General features: G+C 39.7%; 1 protein-coding gene across 3 annotated transcripts in view; it reads left to right on the top strand.

The window, feature by feature from the left end:
• The window catches only part of CPQ (carboxypeptidase Q), a 587,968-nt gene that overhangs the window by 185,852 nt on the left and 378,107 nt on the right, over nucleotides 1–24,009 (top strand). For all 3 annotated transcript variants that reach the window (XM_062189499.1, XM_062189497.1, XM_062189496.1), the window contains exon 3: nucleotides 22,066–22,273. In XM_062189499.1, coding sequence (XP_062045483.1) covers nucleotides 22,066–22,273 — 208 coding nt within the window. The remainder of the gene's footprint in view (nucleotides 1–22,065; nucleotides 22,274–24,009) is intronic.

Genomic DNA, 24,009 nt, shown 5'->3' with positions numbered 1-24,009 from the left:
TCAATTGTGAACTGAAACTGATCACTTGGACTAATGAGATGGCATTGGTACATGCCACCTTGATGGGATTGAATTGGAATCCCCTAGCACGTTTCTAACTCTACCATTAGAGGTAAGTCTGAGTGAGCATGTGCCAAACTGTACCTCTTCTCCCTCTCTTATTCCCACTCTTATATTTAACAGGGATCACTTTTCAGTTAAATTTAAACACCTTAGACTAATTGTGTGTTAATTACAGAGTTCAACCAATAGTATTAAGTAGAACAAAAAAATACTAAAAGGGATAAAGTATTAAGTTGTTCTCGACAGTCAGGACAAGGGCTGATCAAGTCACTGTTTCTCATAGTGTCCATTTCACTTCAACAGGTTTCCTGTTTGGTGCTTGGTTCAGGGAGAACATATGATATTTGTCCCTTTGGGACTGGCTTAATTCACTCAGCATGATGTTTTCCAGATCCCTCCATTTTGTTGCAAATGACTGGATTTCAGGAATCTATAAAACTTTTTATTGAAAAAGATATCATTATTCTGTGTCTCTTGGCTAATACATGATGAAGAACTACTCCTTATAGAAGTAATTGCTGTAAAATATTACTTAAGGGATTGAAGCATTTTTGTTATCAGAAAGTAGCTGCTTTGCTATTTGTTTGAATGACTTAGGTGCAAACATAAAACATAAAGGTGAGGTAGAGTAGTGATAGGTAAGAAAGTCCTTGACCATAGGGATCCATTCTTGATGGTTCTTTGCAAATGCTTAAGAGTGCTCAGTGCAGCGCCATCACATGGGGCAGAGGACCCTATTACCACTGGAAGAGCTAAGAGACAAACAAGAGGCTGATGGTAGGAAAGGCTAAATTCCTGCCATGATTTTTCTCTCAAACTGACCTGGTGTCTGGGTTTCTTACCATATGTTTTATCTTCTCTTTATCAAAAAACAAAACAAAACAAAAACAAACAAAAACCCACATTTCTGTTTACAAGAAAGCCCAAATGTTTGATATCAAGCCTGACACGGATTTGGGCCCTCACTCCAATACAGTTAAGAGCCTTCTTCCTGTGATTTGGTCCTCTGAGGACAGGTCATAAGGATGTGGTTATAAAGCTGTGATTCCATGTTGTTTATCGCCTACTCAGAAACCTCTAGCTTTCCTGTGCCCCACAGTGACAATAGATACAGGTCCAAACACTTCAGCAGGCAGAAGCCTTCTAGAATTTGACGCCAATCTCAGCATAATTTTAGAATTTTACAGCTCTTGCATAATCATTCTTCCACATAATGGAGATATACTCTGCATTTCTGGTGGGGAGCAGAGAGATAACTGAGGCATTTCCAGGGGTGAGGCCTGGACAGTATTAGCAGAGATTAGTCTCCAGATCAATAAATTTGTGGTGGTCTAGGAGCTCTGGAACTGTTCATACTGACAGTCTTTCCAAGGTGAGAACAGCGCTAGGTGACTGTGCTCAGGTACTACGACAGTTCCTGATGCCAGGCTGTCATTTTGCCTACAGGTTGGTATGTATTCTGTAAACTTATGTATTAGATTCTTTTTCTTTTTCTTTTTTTTTTTTTTGACAGGCAGAGTGGACAGTGCACAGTGAGAGAGAGAGAGAGAGAGAGACAGAGAGAAAAGTCTTCCTTTTGCCGTTGGTTCACCCTCCAATGGCCACCGCGGCTAGCGCACTGCGGCCGGCGCACCGCGCTGATCTGAAGCCAGGAGCCAGGTGCTTCTCCTGGTCTCCTATGTGGGTGCAAGGCCCAAGCACTTGGGCCATCCTCCACTGCACTCCCGGGCCACAGCAGAGAGCTGGCCTGGAAGAGGGGCAACTGGGACAGAATCCGGCGCCCCGACCGGGACTAGAACCCAGTGTGCCGGCACCTCAAGGTGGAGGATTAGCTTATTGAGCCGCGGCGCCAGCCTTATGTATTAGATTCTTGAAGGAAGAGCCATTCTCAAAAACCAGGTAGGAATTAAGTGAGGAATTCAGAGCACCAGACTGTCGATCTGGTGTTCATTGCTAGACTTGACCCCTGAGGAAATGACTGTGAAAACCAGGACCTAAGGAATGTGCAGCTAGACTAACCTCAGAAAGGGAGCGACAGTGGAGGAAGTGGATAAGAAGAAGGCAGCTCACTCTAGTACCTAAGATCCTTATAGTTTTTGGCTTATTGGAAACCAGAAAGCATGCAACATTCTAGAGATTTCTCTAGCATACTCCAAGGACTCTGGGTAGGGCAAAAGCTATAGGTAACTGGTTTTTAATTTTTTAAAAGATTTATTTGCTTATTTGAGAGAGAAAATCATCTTTCATCTGCTGGTTCACTCCCCAAATGATAGCAACAGTCAGGGCTAGTCAGGTTGATGGCAGGGGCCAGGTCTCCCATGTGTGTGGCATGCCATCATCATCTACCTTCCCCAGGTGCATTAGCAGGGAATTGGATCAGAAATGAAGAACTGAGTCTTGAACTGGAGAGCTAATATGGGATACCTGCATTGCAAATGGCAGCTTAACCCACTGTGCCACAACGCTGCCCCTGGCTTTCAATTTTGACAGCTGGGCAGAGCAAGTTATTTAGGGAATGACATCTGCTTTCTCTGAATTCCGTCAGCATTATTATAGGCCTCTTTATGGTGCATGTGATTAATTTTTGTCTCTCCTAATTAATTTGTTACTTCAGACTGAGAAATGTCCTATATTTATTTATTTGTCAATTATCCTCTTACCAAAGTATAAAGTAGTTTTTGAATGAATAAGACATGACATGAAACAATAAACTCAATTTCAGATAACTTGTGTTTCAAATATTTTTCAGTGGATAGAAAGTCAATTGATTAGTTTCCTTGAGCTCTATTTTCTTCCTTGTCAATGGAATACAAATCCACAGGGACTGTTTATCACTCAGACTGGGAATCGTGAATACTTTGAAAACAGCTAAGTGCCTTTTCCTTTTCTGATTATCTTGGAAACAATGCATGATTCAACAGAAGCTGGAAAGTCAAAGTCTTTTGGTAAAACTGTGTGGAGACTCTGAAAAAAAAACAGATGCTCCAGGAGAACTTACATTCCAAGCTAAGAAATTCAGGATCAGGCTTTTGGTGCAGCTTTGAAGGCCAGGCAGGGATACCTTCATCCCATATTACAGTGCCTGGAATTGAATCCTGGCCTTGCTTCCAATTCTAGCTCCCTGCCAATTCACGCCCTGGGAAACAGTAGGCAATGGCTCTAGTGATTGGGTCCCTGCCACCTTTGTGGGAGATCTGAGCTGAATTCCTGGCTCCAGACCACAGACAGCTCTGGCTCTGTTGGCATTTGAGAAGGGAACTAGCAGATAGGAGGTCCCTCTGTGTCTGTCTCTCTCCCTCACAAATAACTATAATAAAAATTAAAAACAAAAAATATTCATGCTACATTGAAGGAAGTAATCTGTTTGCATTGGAAAATTATTAGTTTCAAAAGTTAATGAGTGAGGTATATTTATCTGAAACTAGATGGTTGCAATTCTCTAGATAAATCTTAGTTTCCACATGTATATTATTTTTTAAAGATTTTATTTATTTGAGAGGTAGAATTATAGACAAATAGAGGGAGAGGCAGAGAGAAAGGTCTTCCATCTGCTGGTTCACTCCCCAAATGGCTGCAATGGCCAGAGCTGAGCCAATCTGAAGCCAGGAGCCAGGAGCTTCTTTTGAGCCTCCTATGTGGGTACAGGGGCCCAAGCACTTGGGCCATCTTCCACTGCTTTCTCAGGCCATAAACAGGTGGATCAGAAAAGGAGCAGCTGGGACACAACCACCGTCCATATGGGATGCTAATGCCGTAGGCAGAGGCTGAGCCTACTATGCCACAGCACTAGTGCCTGCATGTATATTATTTTAATAAGTTATTTTGAGCCACAACTCTTTTATTCATTCAACATACTTTCATTGAACACCTGCTACATGCCATTTGAGGTGTGGGTACTATCCATATAGAAGTGAGTAAAACATAGTTGCTGACTCACTGGCTTGTAAATTGCTACACAGAAAACAAAGACAAATCCATAAGCAATTGATGTATGGATATTTAAACGTGATAGAGTTATTCAATAGAATATTATTTGTCAACAAAAATGAATTGAATATGGATGCACACTAAAACACAAATTTCATGGAAATGCATACTATGAAAAAAAACCCATGGATTTCAAGTTTTTTCACACCAAAATAAACTCAACTTTTAATTAAATTTTCTACAAATTTTTCAAGTCCCTTTTGTAGTTGAACCTCAAAAACATTAGGATAAGTGAAAAACTAATTATGAAAGTGTGGGCAATCTCAGCATTTTTATGATTTTATGATTTTATTTGTATAATGTGTCCAGAATAAGCAAATGTATAGGGACAGAAATTAGATCAGAGTTTTAGGGTCTGGGAGGAAGAGGACAGATGGGGAGTGATTACTAAGGGGTCATTGTTTGTCCTGGCATAGATGAAAATATTCCAAAATCAATTGTGGTAATGGCTGCATAACCATATGAATATACTAAAAACCATTGAATTGTGCACTTTAAATGGCCGAATTGTATGTGAATTTAATTTAAGCAAAATGGTATTTAAAAAGTATGGGGAGAAGAGAGAGAGAGAGAGAGAGAGAGAGAGAGAGATGAGAGAGAGATAGGGAGATAGGGAGATATTGAGAAAAGTAATAGAGTAAGTAGATAGACCTTTCACATATTTGTCACTTAGGGGAAGTAGAGAAGTGCTAGGGTGTTTTGTTTCTATGTTTGTTGTCTAATTTATACAATAGTCTCGGGAAGATTTTTCATTTAATCTCAGAACATTGCTGTGATTTATTTATTATACAGACAAAAGAAACACGTTTGGAGAACTGGAGTTGCCAGAAGTCATGCAACTTAAGGCACAGAATGTATCATTTAGCTCAGGCTTTAGGAAGGCAGAGCACAGTTGTGGGGTTGAATCAGAAAAGGGGGAGACGTTGTCTACTGAAATTTTAGGAAGGACAAGGTGAAGACATGAACATTTTGAATTCTGTGATCCTAGAAGCTCTTACAATCTAAATCCTATTTTAACACTGTTTACTTCTATTGTTTTCTGGGCTAATACATTAAGCTAATTAAGTGTTTATATTTTAAATTACTCTGGAAAGGATGTCTATCATTCTGATTCTTCTAGGGGTGTGTTTGAGGAGTTGACTACCTATTTCCCCATGCTGGGCAATTGTATTCCGAGAAAAGTCTGAACTTTATTGGAAAACAACAAGTAGAAGTGTGGTGGCCACAGATTCAGACATATGTCTTTGTTAATTGTCTCTCAATCACAAAAGAGGATATCAGTGGCAATGCCAAAATGTCTTGCCTCCACCAAGTTGATGAGATGGAACACAAATTCACCCCTAGTTTTTGACAGAGTCCATCCTTGAATTATCCTATTCATTTCTCATAAAATCTTTCTTTCCTTTTTCTCATTGCAACCCACTTGCCTTCTCATACCAAATGATTTGGTGAGTATTGTTGATTCTATTTCTAAAATACATAGTGAATTTAACCACCTGTTTTTCCTTTAGTATGAAATCAGGACAGGCTACCCCCATCTTTGTTTTCATATTCTCAGCTGACCTCACTGCTTTCATGTTGATCTCTCTTCTACCTCACAGTTGTGATAATTATATTTTTTCCATGAAAATTCTATCTTATGGTTCTCTGTACGTTCTCCTGCCTAAAAAAATTATCACACACTGATCTTTTAAAATATATCCTAAAAACTCATTCTGCACATGAGGGTCTTACTATTTTCTGGATGCTGTTCTTTCATTGGCTATAGAACATATTCTAACTTCTTTCTTTTTAGCCTTGGGTTTTACAGGTTTTAAAGTTAATTTTTTTAAACTGACAAGTAAAACACTGTGATGTTTTTGATATACCTATATATTATAGAATGGCTAAATCAGGCAATTTAGCATATACCTTAACTTACATACTGTTTCTTGGGGTGAGAGCATTTAAAATCTACACTCAGAATTTTCAAGTATACAATATATTTTCATTAATTGTTTTCACCATAATATACTTTATAAAATCTCTTGAATACATTTCTCTTATTTAACTCAAATTTTTTGTCCTTTAACCAACATCTTCCCAATACCATCATCCCTCAGTCTCTGGTAACCATCATATTTATTTCTATGAGTTAGAATTTTTTAGACTCCACATATAAATAAGATCATGTGGTATTTGTCTTTCTGTGCCTGGCATATGTCATTTAACATAATGTCATCCATGTTGTTTCAAATTATAGTTTTCTTCTTTTTTGTGAGTGAACTTAATCCATTGTGAATGTATACTACATTTTCTTTAGCCATATCTTGTTAGACACTTAGTTGATTCCATATTTTGGCTATCATGTGTTTTGCTGCAATAAACAGAAGAGTGCATGCACCTTTGTGATATGTTGATTTTATTTCCTTTGGATATATACCCAGTGGCGAGATTGCTGGATCATGTAGTAGTTTTATTTTTAATTCTTTGAGGAACCCCCATGTTTTCCATAATGGTGGTATGGAGTGATCATCTGCATGTGGGTGACCAGGAAAGAATGAAAATATGCCTCTCTATTAAGTAACGTGTTACATATAACTACATAGTAGTTGGAAAATGAGTTTTTTTTTTTTCTACATAGTCATGCTACTAGTAGGATTAAAAAGTTTTATTACTGATGGATAGAATGGATATGGTTGGCTGGAGTGGGGAAGTCCTGACTCTAAATGTTATATTTAATTATACAATAGACTCTAATTTATTATTGTAACATGTAACATTTTCTTTAAAATGAGCTACAGCATTACTTTTCTGTAGGGAATGTGTGCTTCTATGAGCAGATGGCTTGCTTCCTATTACGGATACTGTGTATTTTGTGCCTGATTAAGATTTTGCGTTTGCTTTGTTTTCCAGGAAGTTTGTGGCTAAACTTATTGCCCTCTCCAGCAATTGTATAAATCTTCTGAAACATATTTTACCCATAGTATTAACAATAGCATTATCTTATATCTTATTTTAATATACCTGTATTTACTCTCTTTCTACATATACTCTTACTTTTTTCATTGTAGTTTTCCAAATTTCTGCTAATTCTTTTGCTAATAAGAATTCTTTTGCTAATAAGAAGTAAATTCTTTTGCTAATAAGAAGTAAATAAGTAAAACACAAGTATAAATAAATAAAATATCTTGTATTTAATGAGCATTATCAAAATTCCTACATCATATTGCTTTTGAGAGACTGAAGTCTATAAATTAAAAAAAAAAAAGCATTTTAACCATTGATTGGCACATTTTAAAACCTGTATGAATTTTAGTTCTTTTTTTTTTTTTTGACAGGCAGAGTGGATAGTGAGAGAGAGAGACAGAGAGAAAGGTCTTCCTTTTCGCCGTTGGTTCACCCTCCAATGGCCGCTGCGGTAGGTGCGCTGCGGCCGGCGCACCGCGCTGATCCGATGGCAGGAGCCAGGTGCTTCTCCTGGTCTCCCATGGGGTGCAGGGCCCAAGGACTTGGGCCATCCTCCACTGCACTCCCGGGCCACAGCAGAGAGCTGGCCTGGAAGAGGGGCAACCGGGACAGGATCGGTGCCCCGACCGGGACTAGAACCCGGGGTGCCGGCGCCGCAAGGCGGAGGATTAGCCTACTGAGCTGCGGCGCCGGCCGAATTTTAGTTCTTTATTTTCATTTCAGAATCAAATCTTAAGTGAAGTGACCATCAGATAACCTATTGGAAGTGACAGTCTCACTAACTCTTTCCAACAATGCTAAATGATGAGGGAAAAAATAAAAATATATTTGAGGGTAACTTGACAACAATTATTCTATGCATATTATAACCCATATAGCAGCTAGTAAATACACTATGCTATGCAAGATAATATGTTAGAAATCTTACTAGAGATAATCTCTAAGACACTTAAAACATCTGATATGTGGCTATCTTATAGATAAAATATATGGGTGACTAAGCAGATGAAGAGTCAATAACCAGAAAGACTATTGCTTACTCTCCACATCTTTCTGTGTTAGTGATAGAAGGTAGTCATTAGATAGGCCTGGGTTTAGAAATCTTCATTCTAGAGCTAACAAAATGCTGTGACCTCTGGCAAGTTTTACTTTTTCACATTGGTGTAAATTACTGATGGGGCAGCAATGATGTCTACCACAGAGAGTCTTAAGGATTCAATGAACTAATTCAATAAGGAATTTTTCATGAAGCCTGTCCAGAGTGTGCAAATAGTAGTTATTCCTATTATCATGGTTTCATACATATCTTTTAAACTGAAGAATTAGCATCTTTTGACTGTTGGATTTATATTGAGATTATATTAATCTGGTGTTTTTTTCTTTAAATATTTGAAAACTCTACCATACAATATGATGGAAATTCTACAAATGCTTAGATGTTTTGCTTTTCCATCTTAAAGTTGTATAGGATAGTAGTTTCAATTACAATTTAAGACTATGAAATGGTTCACATGAATTTTTGGGAACCACCCTGCCAAAATATATCATGAATAATGTCATCAATGTAGTGCAATTCAGCAAACATATATTACATTCAGAATATGGGAAAAAAACATTGCACTATGTATTGTGGCAATGTCAAGGGATATCTCTCTGGTGATCTCATCTGTTTGCTACCCAAGATCCATTTTCTTGTCTCTGGGAATTGCAACCTTTGACCATTCATAGCCATGTGTTTTGATAGGGTTAGGTCCTTATCCAGGTCTAGAGGCGGGTGGGCCTTGGACGTTGTAAGGTTGTTAGCATAGCCCATCCTCATGGCTTTAGCATTGGATACCTGAGCAGGCAAATTTAACTCACTTAGTTTAACTTAACTTAGTTTCAATGAACTGGTTTGTTGGGGCCTCTGAAATAATGAAGTTTTCTCTGTCTTAGTCCTGAGAACTGCTGGATGAGACAATTTCTCTTTCCCAGGGCAGCATAGTAAAGATGTGAGGTCTGGGAGAGCCAAACACCACACAGACACTGAAGATGAAGGTGACACTGTGATGGGTGGCACCAGAAAGTGCCTGAAGCTAGCCCTGCCAATGGTCACATGGCCCCAGTACATTCCCATGCCCATTGGAGTGGCATTTTCTATCATTTGCGAGAGTTCACTTGTTCATTGATCTGAGTGATTTTGTAAAAGGATTTATAATAGTTGCAAGTCAAGTGTTACATTATTCTAGAATACTGATTAATATTTATAATAAAACATGACTCTGGGGTTGAAATTACTATGGAAACAAATTCATCAATGAGAAACATTTATTGAAATGGGTTTGAAATCATTTAACCCAAACACTGCCACTTTCTAGTAAGATGCTTGAGCCCTCCTGTGCCTTGGTTTTCTCACTTATGAAATGTGGCTAAGTCCTTACAACCCATAAGGTGACAGCTTTTCATTATGATGGAATAACATCAGTCGTTGGGTTTTTGTCCGTATAGCTAGTAGCTTGTCATAAAATGGCATCTGAGCTGCCTTGTAAAGTATTATGAAAGTTATGTGCTTCTGACATTTACATCATGTTTCCAGAATCTTCTAGTGGCAAATTATGTCAACTTGAATCAGGAAACTGAACCAAGTTTATTATTATTTGGGGAAGGAATTTTGTTATGTAACAATATTTTCAATCTAGTTTCACTTCTCTCAGAAGAGTATAGGATACTTTTCAAAACACAGCCAAATAAAGAAGCCCATTTTGGAATACCAGGTTGTCACAGAGCTATCTTATCTCTCTGATATAACACTGCAATGTCATTATTTTGTTGTTGATACAAGTATAAACACACTAGTTGCTGTCATTTCTGCCCTTGGTTTGTGAAGATGGAGTTTACAGAGAAAATGCATTTAGAGATAAAATAGTGAAATCTACTGAAAGTGCACAGAATTATTTAACATTACGACATGACTTTAGAGATGACATCCAATGGATTAGCTAGGTAAAGCTAACAAAACTGTATTTAAATGATCTTTACAGTTTTTCTGTTATTTAAGATTCTTTGATATTTGGTCTGCATGTGTTCAATCACTAACAATGGCTAAATTCTTCAGATTTGTTTGCTTTCTGCTGTTTGGTATTAATCAGTTGACCACTTTGATATATGACAGGAAGAGGAAAGTAGTTATCTAATTATCTCTGAACAATCTTCTCTAAGGTATCAAATATGTTCCTTCAGTATCTTATCTATCAGCCATAGATTGTGAATAATCTGATAGAAACTTTAAATTCATGGCCCCTGTATTCATCAATTCTCACTCAGTCATGATGTGGTAACAACAAACCTTCAAAATCAGTGACTTACAAGGTTTATTTCTTGTTCACTTAATATATATGTATCAGCTGTCTGTTGTTAGTACTTTAGCTCCTGCCTCAAATGTCCTTTTTACGCTATAACCCAGACTGAAGGAGCTGTTCTGATCCGGATGACCCATTCTCATGGCTGAAGGCAACAAGCTCTGAAGGGACAAAATCAAACCTTGCAATGGCTCTTAAAGCCCCTGCTCAGTTGTGACCACATATCATATCCAATCCAGATCCTATCTGCCAGAGTGTGTCACTTGGCCAAGTCCAGTATCAGCATCTTCAATGGAGACACTGTAGTTTCCATGGTGATTTGCAGCAGGTGTTATGCTCTTAGAAGGAAGGGGAGAGGCGTGAAGACAATCTTCCATAGGTCTATTTTGTACAGGACCCTGTGTCTCTTGTTCTCATGCCATGTTCTGCTACTGCTTCCAAAAAGTCCCTTCCCTCCTGTCTCACCCATCACTCCTTTGCTGCCAAGTACATCTATGGAGCCTCCTTAGTGGTTACATGCACTCTGACGAGGGGCCTTTCTGAGATGGTGCCCTCATTTTTGTTTTAGGAAAAGCTAGTATGTCTGATGGCACTAGGGAACTAGCTCTTCTCTGAACCTGAGAAGCTCACTATTTAATGAAGTCACATCTACTCTTTTCTTCCTGGTAATTTGAGTTGAAGTGAAATTTTGAATAAACCATATTTCTGCTTGTACCTATTAAGTGAATGTCCATCCTTACACCCCCTTTCTGTTTTTTAGTGCTTTATAACATGCAGGGTAATTTCGCTACCCTTATCTTCTAAGATGCTCAATGGAAGCCATGATGCCAACATTATTGTGATTCTCATTTTATAGCTAGGGAAAGTTAAGCAATGCATTCATGATCTAAAAATAGCAGTCAAAGCCAAAATTAACTATTGGGATTGCATCAGATTGAGAAGTTTCTGTACTGCAAAAGAAATAGTCAGGAGAGTGAAGAGGCAACTGACAGAATGGGAAAAAAATATTTGCAAACTATGCAACAGAAAAAGGGTTAATAACCAGAATCTACAAAGAAATCAAGAAACTCCACAACAACAAAACAAACAACCCACTTAAGAGATGGGCCAAGGACCTTAATAGATATTTTTCAAAAGAGGAAATCCAAATGGCCAACAGGCACATGAAAAAATGTTCAAGATCACTAGCAATCAGGGAAATGCAAATCAAAACCACAATGAGGTTTCACCTCACCCCGGTGAGAATGGCTCACATTCAGAAATCCACCAACAACAGATGCTGGAGAGGATGTGGGGAAAAAGGGACACTAACCCACTGTTGATGGGAATGCAAACTGGTTAAGCCACTATGGAAGTCAGTCTGGAGATTCCACAGAAACCTGAATATAACCCTACCTTACAACCCAGCCATCCCACTCCTTGGAATTTACCCAAAGGAAATTAAATTGGCAAACAAAAAAGCGGTCTGCATCTTAATGTTTATTGCAGCTCAATTCACAATAGCTAAGACCTGGAATCAGCCTAAATGCCCATCAACAGTAGACTGGATAAAGAAATTATGGGATATGTACTCTATAGCATACTATAAAGCAGTCAAAAGCAATAAAATCCAGTCATTTGCAACAAGATGGAGGGATCTGGAAAACATTATGCTGAGTGAATTAAGCCAGTCCCAAAGAGACAAATATCATATGTTCTCCCTGATCGGTGACAACTAACCGAGCACCAAAAAGGAAACCTGTTGAAGTGAAATGGACACTATGAGAAACAGTGACTTGATCAGCCCTTGTCCTGACTGTTGATGAACAACTTAATACGTTATCCCTCTTAGTGTTTTTTTTGTCTGTTCTACTTAATACTATCGGTTTAATTCTGTAATTAATACACAGTTATTCTTAAGTGTTGAAACTTAACTGAAAAGTGATCCCTGTTAAATATAAGAGTGGGAATAAGAGAGGGAAGAGATGTACAATTTGGGACATGCTCGAGCTGACTTGCCCCAAATGGTAGAGTTAGAAACATACCAGGGGATTCCAATTCAATCCCATCAAGGTTGCATGTACTAGTGATATCTCACTAGTCCATTTGATCAATTTCTGTTCACAAGAATCTGTTCATAAGAATCAAAGGGATCACATAAACAAGACTAGTGTCTGCTAATACTAACTGATAGAACAAAAAAGGGAGAGAACGATCCAACATGGGAATCGGGATACACAGCAGACTCATAGAATGGCAGATGTCCTAAACAGCACTCTGGCCTCAGAATCAGCCCTTAAGGCATTCGGATCCGGCTGAAAAGCCCATGAGAGTATTTTAGGCATGGAAAGCCAAGACACTCTGGCAAAAAAAAAAAAGAAAATGACCTAAATGAAAGATTTCCATGCATGAGATCCCAATGGAAAGAACAGGTCATCAAGGAAGGAGGTACCTTCTCTGAAGGGAGGATAGAACTTCCACTTTGACTATGACCTTGTCTAAATATGATCAGAGTTGGTGAACTCAAAAGGCTTCCATAGCTTTGGCAACTCATGACAAGAGCCTAGGGTGATTACTGATGCCATAAACAGGAGTGTCAATTTGTTAAGTCAACAACAGGAGTCACTGGGCACTTACTCCTCATGTAGGATCTCTGTCCTTAATGTGCTGTACATTGTGATTTAATGCTATAACTAGTACTCAAACAGTATTTTACATTTTGTTTCTGTGTGGGTGCAAACTGTTGAAATCTTTACTTAATATATACTAAACTGATCTTCTGTATATAAAGATAATTGAAAATGAATCTTGATGTGAATGTAAGGGGAGAGGGAGCGGGAAAGGGGGGCGTTGTGGGTGGGAGGAAAGTTATGGGGGGGAAAAGCCATTGTAACCCATAAGCTGTACTTTGGAAATTTATATTCATTAAATAAAGTTAAAAAAAATAAAACTATTGATTTTTATAGCCAACATTTGTAATGACAGACATTCCTTATTACTAATGAAGAAATGCCCTGCTTTAGGCATATCTTGAAGAATACCTTATGCAGTATAATAAATACCTTTTTTTTTTGACAGGCAGAGTGGACAGTGAGAGAGAGAGAGAGAGACAGAGAGAAAGGTCTTCCTTCCATTGGTTCACCCTCCAATGGCCGCTGCGGCCGGCGCGCTGTGGCCGGCATACCAAGCTGATCCGATGGCAGGAGCCAGGTGCTTCTCCTGGTCTCCCATGGGGTGCAGGGCCCAAGCACTTGGGCCATCCTCTACTGCACTCCCTGGCCACAGCACAGCACAGCTGGCCTGGAAGATGGGCAACCGGGACAGAATCCGGCGCCCCAACCGGGACTAGAACCTGGTGTGCTGGTGCCGCAAGGCAGAGGATTAGCCTATTGAGCCACGGCACCGGCCAATATCTTGTTTTTTAAAAGGAATAGATAAAATGGTTGATTGTTTTACTGTAAAGGTTCACCTTAAATTTTTTTAAAATGTCTTCTTTGTTTTGAACAATCTGATCACTAAATTTCAGTATACATAAAACTTTCCCCAGGAACATCATCAGGGCACAGACTTGACTCTATGGTTTGTGGGCACAAATGTCCACACAGCCAAATTCCTCATCACAGTAAATTGTTTGCTATTCACACTGCTCCTTAAAGTGGTCCACTAGGCTTTATCACCTTCCATTGCACCCTAGTCTAAGCCCCTGTAATCTCTTCTTCCATAATGTGGCAATAGCCTTTTAAGCAGCCTTCCACACCTTTCTATACCTCCTCCAAGCCTTGCATAACACTAAACTAGTGATATTTTCAAAATGTGATTCTGAATTTGCCTGACCTCTCTATCCATAAGCAAATTCCTTAATACAGATCCAATGTCCCCTCCCTGCTATCTGTGCCAGCTTCTCTCATGTCATTTTCTCTCTCAGTCCTCTCTCCTCCTTTCTGCCTTCCCTGCCAGTGGCTCCTAGTCAATTACCATTCACGTTTTATAGTCCACCTTCCCAGAGAAGCCGTCCATGGCTCCTAAACCATGTTTCTGTGATTACTGTAGTCGAAAACTCTCCTGTGTATTATCCTGGCCATCAGTAAGGCCCGTGGATTGTCCCCTTTCAATACCACTTGAAGATGACTGAGGTGCATTGTGTCTTCCTGCGACCACTTTCACAGCTCATGTGCTGCTTCTACGGAGGTATTCCCCAAGTGGCCTTCTGCTCCCTTCCATCTCCTGGACTCTGAGGTCTCAGGGTCCCCTCCAGGGTCCTCTGTTTCCTGCTGGCAAATCAGTGGTAGAAAGTCAAGTGCCAGCAGGAGGTTTTTCCATGATTATCCATCTCCAGGCCTGGACAGGGACCACCTCACTCCTCCTGGAATGCTGTTTTATGGAGGCTGGGAAGCTTGGTCTGTTGTATGCCCAGAATGGAAAGTAACTTTGATGAAAAAACATCCACCCTGCCTCAACTGCTCTATTGTACGCTATTGACTGTCACACAGGCGTACAAAAAGGTCTTCCGAAAGTTCATGGACAAATGTGTATTGTGAAAAAACTGTGGGTGCAAAACAATTTTGAAATCAGTGCAAGTAAACTTATTTTTCGATTCCATTTTCTATGAACTCTTTGAAGTCTCCTCATATTAGGTGACAGTGGTTTCTGTGAAAGCCCTCACTCACCTATGCTGCTTGCCATTACAGAGGAACACCAGGGTTCTGAGAGAACGGAAGCATGTTCAAAAGAACCATATTTCAAAGCATCCAAGTTGTTTTTGAAAAGGGCCCACCTCACACTGTAAAGGCTAAATGTTCTCTGTGATAGCTGCTAAAAGTAATCAAGATGCCCAGAGTCTGACTGCCTCTCCATGCTGCTGCAGGAACAATGGAAGCGGCCTAGGTGCTAAGGCAGGGGCGAGACTGTCCTGTGCCTATTGCTATCGCATGTCACTGAAGTGCGTCCTTGTGAAACCTCAGTGTCCTGCATTGTTGTTGAGTTAATCATGATGGTTCTGTGGTGGGTACTTCTCCTCTAAACAACAAACATCTCCATGTAAGTTCTACATCTTAGAGGTCAAAGTAGACCAGCTGCTCTGTGTCTGGTCCTCAGGTATCAGGATGGAAGGATGGCATTTGGCACACCTTCTCAGGCAGGCAGACAGCTGCCTATCTAAGGACGGTGATAATTCATTGTGCCCGTGGATGGCAATGCAGTCAGTTCAGGCTCTGTTCCAGGGCTGACTGACCGGGTTTAATTTGAGCCAGATCTCAGCTGACAGTGTAGAGAGGATGGGCCCCATGCTTCTGGCTTGTCATTTGGAGTTGTGCTTTGCTCCTTGTTCGTCTAACTTGGATTCAGTCAATGAGTTTTACTATTTTTCCCTGAAACTTTCTTCAAGGCGACTGTTTTCTGCTTCCCTTCCTGGAATTCACAAAATGAGCATAGAGGGCCATTCATACTTCAATTACAAACTGGAAGTTTGCAGAATTTCCTACTGTCTGTTTGGGGCGGGCCTGGCAGGAAACCTCTTGTTCACTGTGAATGAGTAGATGTTTCATCCCTTTGTCTCTTCCCTTCCTTAGTCTTTACCTGGGAAGGACTTTCATTTCTAGGAGACTGAGGTCTCCGAAATTCTACTTGACGTCTTTTAGGAAAGTTCCTAAGTTTCCTTCAGTCAGAATTAATACTGGTTTATGTTATTATTTCATGACGTTTTACTCTGTATTTCATTTAGTACTTGTGACATTCTGTGTTCTTTTACAAGTTATTGTTTACTTTTAAACAATGCAGCCTTGAGAACAAGACTAGAAATTACTCATCTTCAGATTGTTCCCAATGCCATTATGGAGTCCTGGCCCAGCAGAAGAGCTGTATATTTGTTGAATTAATGTGAGCTTTAAGACTTGTTCTTCCATGCAGAGGACATTGCACAATTCGCAATGTTCTCCATAAACAGACTCAGAAAGAACTGCTCTGATGTTCTTTTATCTGCCTTACCACGAATTTGCAATTTCCTTACCACTTCAGGCCAAAACATTGAGTTTCCAAGAACAACTGTTTTCCTTTCTCTGTAACTCTGAATTCAGGAAAAATCAACCATTCCAAAGACCTAGTTATCTTGCACACAGTGGAAGATTATGTGATAAGAAAAAGAAGTTGGCTGCTTTTTGCCTATGGCCAGACTGTTTCCTGTTCAGGGTTAAACCTTTTTCTGAAATCAGAATCAATTTCCTAAAGCATGCCACTTTGAATTGAACCCCAGAGACACATTTTTCTGTCTGTAGTCTTTTACTCTTAATGGTGGAAAACATTACAACACTATCCCTCTTCTATCTTCTTATTCCTAACTATTCTTATGAAGAATCAGTAAGAAGGGGATAGTGGGCTTGGTGTCTATCAAACTCATCATAGAATGGTTTGTCTGAGCCAGTTCCACAGTATTCAGCATCTGCTGTCTCTTCAAGGACACTGCAGTGGTAATTATGCATAGGGCAAGTGGCTTACAAATGAATTGATTAATTCTGAAAGGGAGATATGGAAGATAAAAAGGAATCTGGAGATTTTTGTGCTCTTTTTGTGATATAATAGGCTATCGCAAAGAGAGTCACTTTATGGATATTTTTAGCTTCAGTATCATGCTCTCTTCAGAAATTAACTACAATAATCCTTTGAATTACTCTAACAGAGTTGGATGAGCCTCTTTTCCTGCACGAGACCCCCTACTAATTCCCTTGTAGTAGTCTGGGACCCAAGATGATGATAGCACCCTGGCTTATGAGCAAGATCCTGGGTAGACTAACGATAATAACTGATAACTTAGGCAGGATTTTATAGACCCATTTACTTTCCCTTCTATTCCTCACAAAATGAAAACACTGACCCTTTCATTTGATATATTACATTTGTGAGAGAAGATAGCAATGTGATTGAGATCATGGCTCTTGGATTCAGACAAGCAGTAGTTTACTTCTCAACTACAGCACTCGGTAGCTGTGTTAGTTGAATTTCTCCACCCTAGTGTCCCTACGACTACTTTGTGGAATTACTGTGAACATTGGATACTCAAATGTGTCTATTGGGGTTATCATCAATTATTCTGACCTATAGAAATATGCATGTTTCTTAAAAGTACACACTTCAGAAGAGTCATGGGGTGAAGTGTTATCCTTTTTATTGTTTCTCTTCATTTGTTCAGCATGCGTATGTGTTGGATATGTCAATCGCCATTTCAGACACTTGGGTAATATTAATGAATAAAACAGACAAAAATTGTATTCCCCTCCTCCCTGTGTATATTATGTTATTGTGATGGTTACAGCTGGATACTGATAAATGCTGTGGAAAATTTGGCAAACTAAGAGGGAGAGGAGGTTGGGATTGGGTTACAATTATAAATAGAAATGTCAATGTAGGCCTTATTGTGAATATGACACTGGTTTTGTGTTCTTTGAGGTTTTTGTGGACTACCATGGAGGCATAGGAATAAGGGAGAGAGTTAGAAAAGAATAAATGCCTGCTGACTTGTGGGAGAGCATGAGGATTTTCTTTGGTGTAACATGTCAAAACACAAACCAATACAGAAAGGTGAAGTTTTCCAGATGGCCTTGTTTTATTTTATTCAGTTTGAGCAAAAATCTTACAAGAATGTTTTAAACATGCCCTGTCTTCCCAGATGATGGCTGATGAATGCCATCACCTGGCTGGTGACCGCTGAAGTTATCACCACCACTGCTGTATCCATTGCTGGGACTGTAATGAGGCAAGTCCCTCAGGGCCAGCATTTCCTTTGCTGGTGGTTATTGTGAGTTCTACCCACATGTGTCTGTTGAAATCTAAATGTAAAATAATCAAAATAAAATGACATTAAAATATAGTTTATCAAACAGATTACATTTCACATGCTCTTAGCTATGTGTGGCTAACAACTGACTACTGAATTAGTTAGCGCTGATAGAAAACCTTGCCATCATTGCAGAACGTTCTATTAGTTGGTTTTCTGTCTCTGAGATTGTTTTGTGTGTGTGTGTGTGTGTGTGTGTGGTGCTGCTGTCCATTTTCAGGCCTATGTTCTTGTTCTGATTTATGTTTATCATAGTTTATAGGTAGAATTTTGTGTACAATGAGAATAACTGAGTTCTAAGCGAGTGCAGAAGAGCTTTCTTATATTTGAGTACCTGAGTTTTCACACTTGGCATTTAGATTTATATTCTGATTGCTTCAAGGCCTCTTTGCTTGGTTATTGCTTTGCAACTGTACTCTAAGTGGCAAGAGAATCAGACTGCTGAGTTACTATGGGAGAAAAATCTATCAGACTTTAAAGGTAAAAATTGCACATTCACGGAAAGCTCTGAACTCTGTCAATCATTCCTTATTTGGAGCAGTGCCATTCAGGGAGTATTTAGTGACCAACTCTACACAAACGCCAAGAGTCTTATGATTTGCTGGAGATACAAAACAAAATGGACATAGGTGCAAACACGGAGATTGCAATTTTCTTGGTAAGGGGAGCCATAAATAGTGAGAGACTCGTTTGTCCAGTGCCTAGACATTCCCTGGGCACCCTGAAAGTCCAAAAGAGAATGTTTCATGACTCAGTCCTCCCAAAGGTAGGGATAGGGAGAAGGGACAGGAGTCTAGATGGTAGGGTATGTGCCATAAAGAAGTGATTATTTTATTTAAAAAAAAGATTTATTTTATTTATTTGACAGAGTTACAGAGAGGTAAAGAGAGAGAGAGAGAGAGAGAGAGAGAGAGTTTTCCATCTGCTGGTTCACTCCCCAAATGGCTACAACAGCCAGAGTTAAGCCAGTCTGAAGCTAGGAGTCAGGAGCTTCTTCTTGGTCTCTCACATGTGTGCAGAGGCCCAAGGACTTGAGCATCTTCCCCTACTTTCCCAGGCCACAGCAGAGCTGGATCGGAAGTGGAGCAGCCAGGACTCAAACCAGCACCCATATGGGATGCTGGCACTGCAGGGTGGGGCTTTAACCCACTGCATCACAGTGCCAACCCCAAGAAGTGGTTCTTGAATGGTTCTTGAAGTGCTTCCTGAGGGATGAATAAGTGTTAGGCACTTAATGAAGTTAGGAGAATGGAGTCAACAAGACACAGTGTAACGTAGCGTGAACAAAGACTGAGGGGTGAAATAGCATGGTGTGAAAATGAGAACTTTAAGTTTAGTATTGATGAAGCGTAAAACCAAAAGGAGCCAGTGGCTGTAGATGTAGACAGGCTTTGAGGGATCTGTTGAAATGATGGATTTTTTTGGCAGAGAGGGGAGAAGAACCCGGGGTGGGGGGGGGGGCAGCGGCAGTGCCGTGGCTCACTTGGTTAATCCTCCGCCTGCAGCGCCGGCATCCCATATGGGCGTTGGGTTCTAGTCCCAGTTGGTCCTCTTCCAGCCCAGCTCTCTGCTGTGGCCCGGGAGGACAGTGGAGGATGGCCCAGGTGCTTGGGCCCCTGCACCCGCATAGAAGACCAGGAAGAAGCACTTGGCTCCTGGCTTCAGATCGGCGCAGCACCAGCCATATTGGCCACTTGGGGGGTGAACCAGTGGAAGGAAGAGCTTTCTCTCTGTCTCTCTCTCTCTCTCTCTCTCACTGTCTATAACTCTGCCTGTCAAATAAATTAAAAAAAAAAAAAAAAGAACCAAGGGGAGGGAGGGTTGTTGCTGTAGGCAGACATGACTTTTCAGTAGTTCAGATAATTCACTCTGCCACCTCTATAGGAGTTAAATTTGAGGGAGCTTGGCAGGAGGCTGGGATGCCAGTAGTTGTGGAGTAATTGAGGAGGAGGGACAGTCCAAAAGAGATGGTCTGATGTGAGACCGTGCAATGGGGTGGAATGGGAGACAAGGGTTCAATCAATTTTGATTTTTAAGGAATAAAATCACAAGTATTTGACAACTAATTAGGTATGGGGATGAAGGACACAGAGGAATAAGAGATGACTCTAAGCTTTCAGAAAACACAGGGTAAGTTAAACATATACAAGTTCATGGTGACAGATTTTGATTTACAGCTGGTACTATTGCTGTGCATTGGTAATTGTGGTGTCTAAGTTAGGTTTGTTCTCTTCAGAGCTACATTCTCTTATTTGTTAAAAGAATTTGAAGTGTAGACCATAGTACCACCCTCGTATGACTTTAATTTTGCAGTGGTCTATAGAAATTTATAGAAATTTGGCTTCATTTCCAATGGCTCCATTCCAGACACCAAAATTACCCCATTGTTGGGACATCTCTTGGGTGGACCATTGAACCTGTAACTCATTAGAAAGAACTGAAAACCATCAGTAAAATTCCCATACTATGCCAACAATAACACTAGTCAAATTTCAAGGTATCTATAGGTTTCAAAAAGTTATGAATCTCCAAAATCTGTCTAGCCAAATCTTTACTTATGTTTTTATGGATATTTATATGAAAAGCTAGAAGTTTCCACACTTTCCATAACTGTACATTACTTTTTTAAGATTATAAATTAAGTTCTGTATTCTGAGTATTGGTGGAGGCATGCTTATGGATTTTCACTTTAAAGTAAAAGTACAAAATCAGTCTGGATGGTGGGACCAGAAGTAGGAGAGGAGACAGCCCAGAGGGTCCATTATGATAGGGTCAAATATTGAAAGTAAGAATTCTCTAAAACCTACAGTGCATTTTATAAGGATTTTCCAAGCAACAGTTAACATTTTAATGACATCTGTCAAGTTTCCAAAAACACACACACACACACACACACAAACCCCACAAAAACTAGTCCTCTAGTTTGCAATATTAAGGAAGTATGCCAAAATGTAAAGTGTATGTTGATGCTTCAGTTTTTACTGACAAATTTCATGACTGCATGGCTAAAACCACAAAACAGTAGGCACCACTTTCTTTTAGATAGTTATATTTAGCCACTGCATTTAGCTTTTGTTACTAAATATTTGTTCCTTGTCACTCTAAGTACTCAATCAAATTGAATCTTTAGTGGTCTGGCAGTTTTTAAATGATTTCTTGGAAGATGTGAAACTCTGTTCCCTAATCAGAAAGATTTGGGAAAGTCTTGTATGAGGAAAGAAAGCACATGTTAAGCAAGGCATCAGGACTATAGGACAATTATACATGTCTTAAGAATTTTTATGTGAAGAGTAGTACTGTGTTTAGTGGTAAGCAAGTACAGAAAATTGAGAGGCATGGGAAGTTTGCACATCCTTCCAGAGTATTTTTGTACAAGTGGGAAAAAATAAGCTTTTTGTGGTCTTAGAAGATGTTAACATTAACCATTTATTAAAAATTGAATTTATAAAGAATACTGCTTCTATGAGTATATATCACACACTGCCATTCTTGTGTGATGTCATTAAAGTTTGTTTAGCAAAATATCCATAGTTCTAGGAAAAGATAAACATGTGTTTCATTAATCCCAAGGGGGAGCTTTCTGAAATGCATTTTTAAGTGAATGGTTATTCTATGAGATTCATGACTCCTTAGGGTGGGAAAGAAGGAAAAGAAAAGAAGCTATCTTTTCAAGCAATTTGTGATTTAATGCCAGCTGGTTAAGTGAGTTGAAAAACTTTAAGTTGTATGTTATTATTTTGAATACCTTTTCTCTCTCTTGGGAAGCTGGCCAACCCCACAAGCTTTCTCCCACGCTAAGTGGCTCTAAAACTTTGATCTTCTAAAACCAGATGTGGCAAATACAGCATGTGTGACCTTTTATGCATCAATTCTACCTGGCTATTGGAAAACCATAAATTAATCTTGTATGACTTTTATTTCTAGGCATTACAGCAGAAGTTCTGGTGGTGACCTCTTTTGAAGAACTGCAGAAAAGGGCCCCAGAAGCAAGAGGGAAGATTGTAGTTTATAACCAACCCTATGTCAACTACCCTATGACAGTACAGTATCGTGTCCGGGGTGCTGTGGAAGCTGCTAAGGTTGGGGCTTTGGCATCCCTCATTCGATCAGTGGCTTCCTTCTCCATCTACAGGTTGGTCATGTTGTTCGTTTGAAATCCTTTAAAGCTGGTATGCCTGGGTGTTCCATGAAAGAGAAGTCCTTATGAAACAAAAACAAGCTATTCCAATGAAAATACAGATTGTTCATAGCATTTCTTCTCAATGCACATTGGACCATTTCTTTGTAAGATCTTCTTTGTCCTTTTCAAAATTCCAAGCATCATGTGTGTATTTCTTTAAAAAAAACTTTCCACATCAACAGTGATCCCATAACATTCTTTATATAAATAATGTATTATGTATTTTCATTGGAGGTAGAACTGAGTACACAGCTGTGTTTCCTCAAAGATTCCTAATGACTTCAGAAGAAGCCAGGTTTTCCATGTTGCTAGAGAGGTAAAATAAAAAAGAGTGGATACCACAATGGAGTCCATCTATGGTGTAGTGGGAAAAGTCATGGAATTGAAGTTCTGTGGATATGGTCCTAGCCCTGCTTCTTAAAAACTGTGTGGACTTTGGAATGCTTCTTTTTAATTAACTGATTGATTATTTGAGAGGCAGACAGAGACAGAGCACTTCCATCTTCTGGCTCACTCTCTGAATGCCTGGAGTAGCTATACCTGGGCTGGTGACAAAGCTAGGACCAAGGAATGCTATCCAGGTCTCCTGTGTGGGTTGCAGGGGCCCAATTACTGGAACCATCACCACTGCCTCCTATGATGCGTGAGGAAGAAGATGGTGACAGGAGTTGGAGCTGGGAATCAAACCCAGGCACTCTGATATGGGACAAAGTTATCTTTTTTTTTTAAGATTTATTTATTTATTTGAAAGTCAGAGTTATACAAAGAGAGAAGGAGAGGCAGAGAGAGAGAGGTCCTCCATCCACTGGTTCACTCCCCAGTTGGCAACAATGGCTGGAGCTGCACTGATCCGAAGCCAGGAGCCAAGAGCTTCCTCCAGGTCTCCCACATGGGTGCAGGGACCCAAGGCCCTGGACCATCTTCAACTGCTTTCCCAGGCCATAGCAGAAAGCTGGATTGGAAGTGGAGCCTCCAGGTCTCGAACCAGCACCCATATGGGATGTTGGCACTGTAGGTAGCACCCTGTGGGTGCGATGCCACAGCACCAGCCCCAGGACATAGATATCTTTAACAATTAGGCAAAACACCCATTCCTGGGAATGTTTTATCTCTGGGTCTCATAATTCTCCTCTACCAACGAGTATTGATGAAGAATAAAAAATATATAAAATTATTTTAAATAGTTAACTGTGTAAATCCATATAAATGTTTGGTGGCATTGTTTAAGGCCAACAGAAGACTTGTCTTTATATTTATAGTCCTGTTTGAGGCAAATACCAAAATGCTTTATGGATCCTCAGTGCTAGAATGAAATTCAATATTGCAGTAGATAAAAGGCCTAAATGTTGGCTTGTAGACAATGGGCCTAGTTTAATAGCTATACATGATAGTGTCACACATTAACTTTAAAATATTTCAAAAATATAGATGAAAACACCATTTTCATGTTGTCTAGTTTAAGATTTTAAAAATTTAAAAAATAATTTCAGATAGATTTTCTTGGGAGGGAGGGTCTTGAGGCAGGAATTTTGATATCTATTGTAAGGGGGAGTTTATTTGGCCCCATTGTTTGGAGCTGAAGACACAGCTGTTTGACCTTAATTAGCACCCTATGCTCTTGAAAATAAAATAACTGAGACGATGTCGGCAGCCAGGAGATCCAGTGATTGGGAGTTATACAGAAGTGC

Source organism: Lepus europaeus, chromosome 4, assembly GCF_033115175.1.
Source record: "Lepus europaeus isolate LE1 chromosome 4, mLepTim1.pri, whole genome shotgun sequence".
Taxonomy (NCBI): domain Eukaryota; kingdom Metazoa; phylum Chordata; class Mammalia; order Lagomorpha; family Leporidae; genus Lepus; species Lepus europaeus.
Note: the sequence above shows the minus strand (reverse complement) of the source record. Positions and strands in the feature narration are given on the sequence as shown.